General features: G+C 39.5%; 1 protein-coding gene across 2 annotated transcripts; it reads right to left on the bottom strand.

Annotated features, from left to right (window-relative positions):
* Positions 1–251: 251 nt before the first annotated feature.
* On the bottom strand, positions 252–8,643 carry syap1 (synapse associated protein 1). Of its 2 annotated transcripts, none has more exons than XM_017487162.2 (9): positions 8,267–8,643; positions 7,626–7,744; positions 4,602–4,668; positions 4,433–4,506; positions 4,114–4,253; positions 2,821–2,975; positions 2,418–2,476; positions 1,910–2,048; positions 252–993 (listed from the first exon to the last, which is right to left on the bottom strand). In XM_017487162.2, the coding sequence occupies exons 1-9, from the start codon at positions 8,454–8,456 to the stop codon at positions 869–871; spliced, it is 1,068 nt and encodes a 355-aa protein (XP_017342651.1). In that variant the 5' UTR covers positions 8,457–8,643; the 3' UTR covers positions 252–868. The 2 variants fall into 2 exon arrangements, with proteins under 2 accessions (XP_017342651.1, XP_017342652.1); XM_017487163.2 differs by having other exon boundaries at positions 252–990.
* Positions 8,644–10,978: the final 2,335 nt, after the last annotated feature.

Genomic DNA, 10,978 nt, shown 5'->3' with positions numbered 1-10,978 from the left:
AAACCAGTAGCTATAAGCAGATATATTTCCCTTCTTGTTAGCTACATTACCTTTCTATCTCCAGTTTAAGACAAATGTAAACTTGGGGCAACACATGTTTAGTCACTATTGCATCTTAAATCAAATGCGCTAATGTATAAACCACAAGAATAACAAAAAAGAACTGGTTTCAACATCCAATTCCCAAAACACTGCATAGATTTACTACATAAGGTGCAATATAAGGTAAGTACTCAGAGATATCGACATGGTTTAGAGACAAAATAACATTTAATAAACACACAATATTATTATTGAGCAGCTTAGAGATGAGTGATGTTCTGAGAAAAAAAAACATATTACATTTCCTTTAATAAATTCAGTTCAGTTTTGGAAGGTTGGACGAAACGGAAAAACCGATGTTCATCTGCTTTCATCTTCTAAGGTCTCAAAGGATCTGTACGACTATCAGTGTCACATGCAGAGTCTCACACTCTCATTCTGTCTATTACAGATAGACAATAAAGAATAGATTACACACACTGATATCTTGTACTGTATATAAAAAGGTAGCACTAATTATTTGATTCATCCATCAGCGAGAAGAGAGAAATTTACTGTAGATGCTGTGCATTTTCGCTGTAAGTCCACTACGTCACAGGAATAGATTACACCCCCTGAAACTACTTTTCCATTTGAAATGCATTCTTAACACAAATCCCCGCCTGCTTCATTTAAACAGAGAAAAACAGTGTATATGTAGCACAGAGTGTGATGTGTAAGCCTGTCTTCATTGTGGCTTGCTTGGTCCATCCTTTTACTTTCACGCTCCTTCTCTCTTCAGTGTAGCCATGTTTCCACACTGAAAGCGAGGGCTCATGGGAGTTAGCTAGTCAGCCTGCAACATCTCTTCAATCTCACGGTCCCAATTTTCATCTTGGTTATCTGCCTCGGCCACCACCTCGTACTCCTGCAACTCCTGCTGCAGCTCCCGCTCCCACTCAGACGTGTCTTCTGACAGGAGAGAGAGGGGGGGCTATGTTACAAACATGACAATTCATCACTAGTTTATTACTAGTAAATTATCACTAGTTCATTACTAATAAGGCATTACTAGTTCATTACTGGCAAATCATTACGAGTAAGTCAATACTAGTTCATTACTAGCAAATAATTACTAGTAAATCATCACTAGTTCATTATTAATGTCATTACTAGTTCATTACTGGCAAATCATTACTAGTAAATCATCACTAGTTCATTATTAATGTCATTACTAAGAAGTCATCACTAGTTCATTATTAATGAGTCATTACTAGTTCATTACTGGCAAATCATTACTAGTTCATTACTAATGTCATTACTAAGACGTCATCACTAGTTCATTATTAATGAGTCATTACTAGCAAATTATTACTAGTAAGTCATTAGTAATTCATTACTAGTTCATTACTGGCAAATCATTTCTATTAAGTCATTACTAGTTCATTACAAGTAAATCATCACTAGTTCATTATTAATGCCATTACTAGTTTGTTACTAGTAAGTCATTACTAGTTCATTATTAATAAGTCATTACTAGTTAATTACTAGCAAGTCATTACTAGTAAGTCATTACTAGTTCATTACTAATTAGTCACTACTAGTTCATTAGTAGCACATCATTATGAGTAAGTCATTACTAATTCATTACTAGTAAGTCATTACTAGTTCATTAGTAGCACATCATTACTAGTAAGTCATTACTAGTTCATTACTAATGTCATTACTAGTTCATTACTAGTAAGTCATTACTAGCAAACCATTACTAATAAGTCATTACTAGTACTCCATGGGCTATGTTCCAAAATACTCACTACCGTAACTAGATAACAAACCTAATAAGTGTGAATGAAACCAGTCCCAAATCCTTAAACACCCTTCAGCTTACCGTCCTCGGTTTTCTTATCCAGCACCAGCTGCTCCATCCCCTTCCTCAAGTCCTCCTGGTTTATGTTACATGAGTCGAACGCGTCACTTACGAACTCAGACACGCCAGGGCTGGTCGAGATCTCCTCCTCCTCATGATGCTGTGGGGGAAAAGGGTGTGATATTGACAATGACATTATCCATAAAGCAGAGCTTAAATTCTCAAGGATCGCATGTGTAACATGAAATACAGACACATGGATAGATCTGTCTGGGTTTGCTGATAATGCATGGAAAAAAATTCGAACTCATGCAATTTCTCCCCCAACTGACTCCGCCTCCCAAAGTCTGAACGCAAACTGTACCAGAAAGCGACGTACAGTTCAGTTTCAGGATCAACTTAAATTCATATACTGATACTTTGGGCTATTTTTCTTAATATAAAAGTGAAAATACCCTGACTGATTAACTAAATTTGGGACAAGTTAAACAAATTTAAAATTATGCAAATAGCTAAAGCTATTTTGTACCTCATTGGACTTTGGCTTGGCGTTGATGGTTGTAGGAGGTGTTTTTGGTCTTCTGGATTCTGTAAAATAAAACAGATGATTTTAGGACAATCGTTTAACACATATAAAGCAAAACAAGATAAGAATATGAATGTGAATGCCCTGAAATATAAGATGGAGAGATTTTTTTTCCAATAATTCACCACGTGTTAAGGAAGGAAGTCATATTCAATTATCAGTGTTGCATTATTCAAGTAAGGGAATAAAACATGATGAGTCGGAGTAACACCGCTTCCATCTTTCCAATATCAGCACGAACTAAGGTGCTTTATTCATCTTGTACCACAGCAGTCTGTTGATGATTAGATCAGTGCAGCTGTTATAGAAGTGAATCTGACCAGACTCAGTGAGATGGGGACAGAACCTGACGTGTTCTCGCTCTGTGGATCGGCTCCGTTCTTGTCATCCTCTCTCCTCTCCGCAGCCTGCTGCTGTGCTGCCAACGCCGTGAGCTGGGCCGACTGCTTAATGAGAGACACCCGGTAGAAATAGTTCCTCCAGAACACCTCCTCTTTCACACTGAAACGCACACAAAAAAGGTTTCAGAGCCACAAATACAACTGCACTCAACCTATGGAGCATTAAAGACATCTACTAGGTTGCATCCTAGGCTTACAGTATAAACAGTGAAGGACAAATATTGCACTTTGAAATAATGATTTGAAAGCTTAAGATGACTGTTTTTTGAAACAGGGTTGGTATATATGCGGTGGAATGATTATGATAAACCCACTATCGAAGTATCTCCTTACCATGGAGGCTCTTCTGCACCACGGAGAAAAATAAAAAAAGGTAACTGCAACTTTATACTTTATCTGAGAATTGCGACTTTGTTCCTCACAATTCAGACTTTTTTCCCCAATCACAGTTACAAGTTTACATTTCACAATTCTGATTATTCTCGCACTTTAGACATCCACTTGACACAGTACCTGAAATGTGACTAACTTCAGGTAACGAGCGCACACTAGTGTCTGGTTTTCCTAGTCTTGACTCGCTGATGAGTGTTGTTCTTAGTCTATATAACCTATTTATAGAGAATGATTGATGCTTTATCCGTGCATTCTTTGTAACTCACTAAATGTCAAGTGGATGTCTAAATTGTGAGAGAGAAAAAATTAAATAAATTGAATTGTGAGATTTAAATCCATAATTATGTGAGAAATAAAGTCAAAATTGTGTGTGATATGAACTTGCAATTGTGAGGGGAAAAAAATAGTAGTCAGAATTGCAAGATCTCAAAATTGAGAGAAATAAAGTCAGATTTGCGAGATATCTCAAAATTGCGAGAAATAAAGTCAGATTTGCGAGATTTTATCTCAAAATTGCAAGAAATAAAGTCAGAATGACCTTTTTTATTTCTCTGTGGTGGAAACGGGAATCCATACTTTATATCTTCACATTTCAAATACATATTTCTGACACCCTCACCCAAATTATTTTCCAGTGACCGGAAGCTTACGAGTTCAAGTTCAGAAATCCCAAACAGCCATTTGACACAGCTGTGAAACTGTCAAAATAGAAACAGCTGCAGTTTTACACTGAGAATGGGAATATCACTCCAACTTCTCGAACACTACGACTCCTTTCCTGCCTTCAGAAACAAGAACCAAACCTGGCGTTAGCAGGAGATGTAAAAGTTCTCATTCTCACTCACTGTTTCGGAACCAGGTCGAAGCGCATCCTGTTGAGAATCTCGTCTTCCTGCAGCATGACCAGAGCGATGGGATACATCTGCTCAACATGAAAGTGGAACTGCACACCAGCCGGAGGATCACGAAGGAAGTTCCTCTTGTCCTGAGATGGATGAAACAAAACATTTTATTTATTTAGCAGATAATTACATCAAGGTTCCCTTCACTGCTGCTGCTGAATTTTCAATTCTGATTCTCTAGAACAGACTCTCAAACCGCTAATCTACTGACTTGACCTCAGTGAGTGACATGAATGTGGATCAGAGCAGATTACAAACTTACAGCTGATAAAGCTAAGATCTGCTGCTGAATGGTCTCCTCCTCACTGTAGCCCACCCAGGGAGGCACTGCTGCATCTACACATCCACAGAAAAGGAGGAAGAGACGGGATTTGTGATATAATCCGTCAACTAAACTTTTTTTTGAAACGGCAAATTATATACACCTTTACCTGATTTCTTAGCATTCTTCTCCTGAACAAACTTTTCCTGTTCCTTCTGGAAATCTCCCAGAATGGTCTGTGGACAAAAAGACAGAGATACAGAGAATGAGAGAGGGCTCCAGAGAGACACCAGAAGGAAGTGAAGTGACATACAGTATACAGAGAGAGACAGAGAGAGAGAGAGAGAGAGAGAGAGAGAGAGAGAGAGAGAGAAATTCAGAGTAGGTGTACGGTTACTGACAGCAGGCCATCTTGTTTTCCCAACAACCAAAAAAATTCTATCGAAAACACTCCTAAACTTGAAACTTCAACACACTGTGAACAGTGTAAAGTCCACCTTCTCTACTTTTTTCCACTTCGCACGTCGGACATCCCGAGCAAATTACCGCTTACTCTTTCAGCAGCCATCTACCCTCTTTGTTAATATAAAATAAGCACCACATGACATCCAGCGACTGGGTAATATTTGGACGGTGCACCATTTTCAGCACAGCAGGAACACTGACATGGTGTTACCTCAAAACTGCGAGAAAAAAAGTCAGAATTGCAGAATCGGAATTGTGAGAAAGTCAGAATTGCAAGATATAAAATTTGAATTGTGAGAAAGTCAGAATTGTGAGATATCTCCAAATTGTGAGAAAGTAACAATTGCGAGAAAGTAACAATTGCGAGATACAGTGTATCCGGAAAGTATTCACAGCACTTCACTTTTTCCACATTTTGTTATGTTACAGCCTTATTCCAAAATCGATTAAATTCATTATTTCCCTCAAAATTATACAATCAATACCCCATAATGACAACATGAAAGAAGTTTGTTTGAAATCTTTGCAAATTATTAAAAATAAAAAACAAAAAAAAGCACATGTACATAAGTATTCACAGCCTTTGCTCAATACTTTGTTGAAGCACCTTTGGCACTTTGTCCTTTGATCTTTTTGAGTATGATGCTACAAGCTTGGCACACCTATTTTTGGGCAGTTTCTCCCATTCTTCTTTGCAGGACCTCTCAAGCTCCATCAGGTTGGATGGGGAATGTCAGTGCACAGCCATTTTCAGATCTCTCCAGAGATGTTGAATAGGGTTCAAGTCTGGGCTCTGGGTGGGCCACTCAAGGACATTCAGGAGTTGTCCTTTAGCCACTGCTTCGTTACCTTGGCTGTGTGCTTAGGGTTGTTGTTCTGTTGGAAGATAAACCTTAACCCCAGTCTGAGGTCCAGAGTGCTCTGGAGCAGGTTTTCATCAAGGATGTCTCTGTACATTGCTGCATTCATCTTTCCCTCGATCCTAACTAGCCTCTCAGTTCCTGCCGCTGAAAAACATCCCCACAGCATGATGCTGCCGCCACCACCATGCTTCACTGTAGGGATGGTATTGGCCAGGTGATGACTGGTGCCTGGTTTCCTCCAGATATGACACTTGCCATTCAGGCCAAAGAGTTCAATCTTTGTTCAAACTTTGGTCTGAGAGTCCTTCAGGCGGGCTGTCATGTGCTTTTTACTGAGGAGTGGCTTCCGTCTGGCCACTCTACCATACAGGCCTGATTGGTGGAGTGCTGCAGAGATGGTTGTTCTTCTGGAAGTTCTCCTCTCTCCACAGAGACACGCTGGAGCTCTGTCAGAGTGACCATCAGGTTTTTGGTCACCTCCCCGACTAAGGCCCTTCTCCCCCGATCACTCAGTTTGGCCAGGTGGCCAGCTCTAGGAAGAGTCCTGGTTGTTCCAATCTTCGTCCATTTATGGATGATGGACCCCCCTGTGCTCATTGGGACCTTCAATACTGCAGAGATGCTTCTGTACCCTTCCCCAGATCTGTGCCTCAATACAATCCTGTCTTAGAGGTCTACAGACAATTCCTTGGACTTCATGGCTTGGTTTGTGCTCTGACATGCATTGTTAACTGTGGGACCTTATATAGACTTTCCAAATCATGTCCAATCAACTGAATTTACCACAGGTGGACTCCAATCACGTTGTAGAAGGATGATCAGTGGAAACAGGATGCACCTGAGCTCAATTTTGAGTGTCATGGCAAAGGCTGTGAATACTTATGTACATGTGCTTTTTTTGTTTTTTATTTTTAATAAATTTGCAAAGATTTCAAACAAACTTCTTTCACATTGTCATTATGGGGTATTGTTTGTAGAATTTTGAAGGAAATAATGAATTTAATCAATTTTGGAATAAGGCTGTAACATAACAAAATGTGGAAAAAGTGAAGCGCTGTGAATACTTTCTGGATGCACTATATCTCAAAATCGTATGAGTGTATCAGGTACAGCAGCTATACTGAGGTTTTGAAACAACCTCAGTCCATAATAAACAAAAACTAGTGACCATGGGCTAAAGGAGGAGTGAGAAAAAAAGAAGAAGAAAAAGATCAGCTACACCCCATTCTACCACAGCGCTGCTGAATTCTCTCTTCTGATTGGTCGGAATTCCGATTGCAGTTGCAAAACTCCCAGGATTATATTAACGCGCTCGTTCTAGCATGCTATAGTTTCTACAGTAACAACTTACATGCAAGGACAAACACTCCACATGATCGAAGACTAATAATAAACAAACTATAAACAGTATGGTCAATTAGGTGTTTATTTAAACGTTTATGGAAGGAGTCTCCAGGTTCAGCGCTTTGTAACAGGCAGTAATGTTTTCCAACACAGGAAAACCTTCCATAAGAAGAACACTGCTTAATCTCAACATCACGCTGTTGATTTATTTTCCTCTAACAGCAATAAAGTCAGAACAGGTGATAACAGGAGCTAACTTTCCTCGCAGACATTCCACGACCAAAAGTACATCTTGTTCATCAATAAAAGAAAAAATCCTGTTGAGGCAGAGTGAGAAAACAATCACCTGCTCTTCCTCATATTTGAGATTGCTGACGTTGTTTTCCCTTTTAAACAATCACTGTAACCGTATCGGCCTGGCACACAAACCTTCTCACGGCGATAAGAAGAAATACAACAAATACGGATCGTAATCACGAGTCTGAATATGTTTACTGTGGATGTACAAGGACAATTCACACCTTGTCGATGAGCCCGTCGATGTTTCCTTCCTCCACAGTCTTCTTGATGGTGCTTGCGGTTTCAGCCACCGAGTCCGTAATCTTCTTTGTAGCGCTGCTCGCAAAGTTCAGAATGTATCCTTGGGGCATAAACAATAATCCGGTCAAACCAGACAGTTCAACTGTCTGGATCAAGCCAGACTAATTTAATGTAATTAACCCACTTAATCTGAGTGATGTTGCATGTATTTAGACAACTTCTTTCATGCTCAGAAACTGTAGCAAATATGGCACCCAGAGGTGGGGATTACCTATTGTACCTTTAAACTATATTACCTGTTGTACCTTTAATCTATATTCCATTTCAGAGGAGGGGGTGGGGGTTTACCTATTGTACCTTTAATCTATATCACCTTTGGGGGATTTCCTCTTGACCTATATCACCTAGACTACCATTAAAGCTTTGCAGTGTAAAAATTGCACTCTATGTGTCCAGGTGAAAGACAAGGAAAAGTTTGGATTTACTTTCCTGCCCTATTACACTTCTATGAACGTAACGAAAGCTAATTAACCAAGAAAAAAAGCTAGCATAAATGACACAAATATAACTATTATCTAGCTTTGTCAGTTGTCTGGAAATAAAAAAGGAAATGTCAGCTAACCACTCAGGCCTTTGGCTTGCTGCAGAATCGGCTGGTTTTCTCCCACTTTCTCGTTGCACTCGTGTTTGTTTACTTCACTATTATTTTCTGCGTCCTGTTCACTTCCGCATGTTTCCTCGGCCCGGAGTCCGTCTATTTTATGTCCGGGTGTGGACTCGATTCCGAGCCACGTCCCCCAGCTTTTAAACATCTTCCTTGTCGGTTCCTTCGAAGATATTCTATTCCCAAACAACGAATTAACCCGAATAAAATCTTGCTGCTAACGGGATTGTTAGTCCATGTTCGGCCTTTCCACGTAGAGCTCCTGAACAGCAGCGGCGCACTAGCACACTAAGGAGTACGCCAAAGCAGACGCCTCCTACCATCTCTATAGATACGGTTGCGTACTGCGTAGTAAGCAAGTATGGAATAGTCAACGTCACTATCGGCTTCTTCCTTGTTTACCCAAGAAAAGGAAGCGGAAACAGCGCCATCTGGTATATGGGAATGGCATCGAATAAACACATCATGGCGTCGCTCAATGTTTTGAGTGGAAATAAATCTTGAATTGATAATTTTATTGTCCATTTCTGTAAAATATCCTTTTGGCTTTTGGTGCAATAAGTACACTGAATAACACAAGTCACTTACACACACACACACACACACACACACACACACCTGATTTAGTAGTCTGAACATAAAGCATCCCTCATGAAAAAAATAAACCTCATAGAATTTATAATGGTTTTAAGTGGAATTGTGTTGGTTTTAACTGAACTTCGAATGGTCCCTGTGGGTCTCTACTGGTAATGCTTTGCGTTCAGTGGTCCCTGACCTGGAAGTAGACTAGAGTAGGCGAACGAAAACTTTGAAAGCGTGATGGAAAACTCTGGCAGGGCCACTGGGTTCACTGTTTTTCTGTTTCAGACTGTTTATCTTCTTTCTCGTCGTATATATTTTTGTTCATTTCTTGGAAAGTTACGTTCATTAATTTTGGCACAAATTTCATGCCATAGAAATGCCTTGTTGACGAGAGAGATCAGAGAACGACCAGATTGGTTCGAGCTGCCAGGAATGCTACTCAAACTCAAATAACAACTCTTTACAACAGAAAAACATCTCAGAATTCACATACATTGAGGTGGATGAGCTACAGCAGCAGAAGACCACATCGGGCTCCATTCCTGTCAGCCAAGAACAGGAATCTGAGGCTGTAGTGGGCAAAGGTTGACTGAAACTGGACAGCGCAAGACTGGCACCAACAACCATGCTAAGGTCAAAATCACAGAGATCACATTCCCCCACACCATTCTGATGTTTGACGTGAACATTAACTGAAGCGCTTGGCTTGATTCTAAGTGTCTAAACATGATTCATATTCAGCATAATGGTTCATTTAGGAAGCAGTCCATTCTGGAAGCTCATTTCAGTTTAACGTCAGGATTATGACATGAAGGTGGATATTAAAGTGGTAGAGAATCAATCTTGCAGCTAAATTTCCCAGTAGGGCTTCGAAGGTGAAGTTTTTACAAACTGAATAACGGCGCTCATTACTGTCAAAACTAAGTGAATCGGGCAGGAAGATTGATGTTACATCAAAACGAGCCAAAAAACCTCCAGCCCTAAACTGATTACTACAGTTTACACTTTCCCAACGCATCCCTGAGGGGATAAAAGCTTCTTTTATTTTTTCCCCCCAGAGGACTAATAAAGCAGTGCTGCATCATAGTGATCCTTAACAAGAGTAATCTGCAGGATGCGGGTGGCTGAAAATAATGATGAATATGAGGATATGAGTGTGTCCTTTGGGGAGGGATAGGAGAAACAAGCTCACATTTTTATGCTCCACTGGAGGAGAGGCTCGTAAAAACTCAAGCAAGCTGATAACAACAGCACTTTTAACCTCGCCTCAAATCCTACACGGGCCAGAGAGCCAATCAGAAGCGTAGTTTAAGGCTGGGGAAGCAAACTGATTAACCTGTACACGTTTATAGCAACCATAAGGCTAAGGTAGTTTGTCACTCACCTGAGTGAACATAACATTCTAATGTATTGTTGAGACACTTTGAATTCATACTATATACTTACTATGGATGTTAACTTTAAGAGCTTCTAGGGCAACAAATCAATTTCTGCGTCATTTCGGCTAATGTTAATGTTAACACCATAGTTATACCACAGCGCTGTTGAATTCTCGAATCTGATTGGTCAGAATCTGTTGATTAATCTTCTACAGCAACAGTTTTGAGTTCAGTCCCGGCTGCAAGACAAAATCGCACTTTTATGCTGACATGATTGTTATAATACGCTATTGTTTCTATAGCAACCAAACAATTCACAGGGACGTTGATGGCAGATTAGGGCTGAGCGATATGATGATATAATATCGATATCATGATAACATATGTCACAATACGCCTTCGTGAGACATTACGGATATCGTGATATCTTTTTAGGAAGACAATGTAAACTTTATCTTTTTTATATTTAAATTACAAACTGACTGGAAGCAGTTGATTTAATGTTAAACATTTGTGTCTTTAAAATCTTAAAAGTGTTAAAAAAATTTTTTTTACAGATTATTTGTTTCCTTTAAAAACATTTCTATTTGTAGACATCAAACAAAATATTGTCAAATTATTATTGTCGTTGTTGTTATTATTATTATTATTATTATTATCCATCCATCCATTCATCTTCTATACCGCTGATTATTATTATTATTTTGCT

This window comes from Ictalurus punctatus, chromosome 15 (assembly GCF_001660625.3).
Source record: "Ictalurus punctatus breed USDA103 chromosome 15, Coco_2.0, whole genome shotgun sequence".
In the NCBI taxonomy this organism is placed as follows: Eukaryota; Metazoa; Chordata; class Actinopteri; order Siluriformes; family Ictaluridae; genus Ictalurus; species Ictalurus punctatus.
The sequence above is the reverse complement of the archived record's forward strand: the minus strand, read 5'-3'. Positions and strand labels throughout refer to the sequence as shown.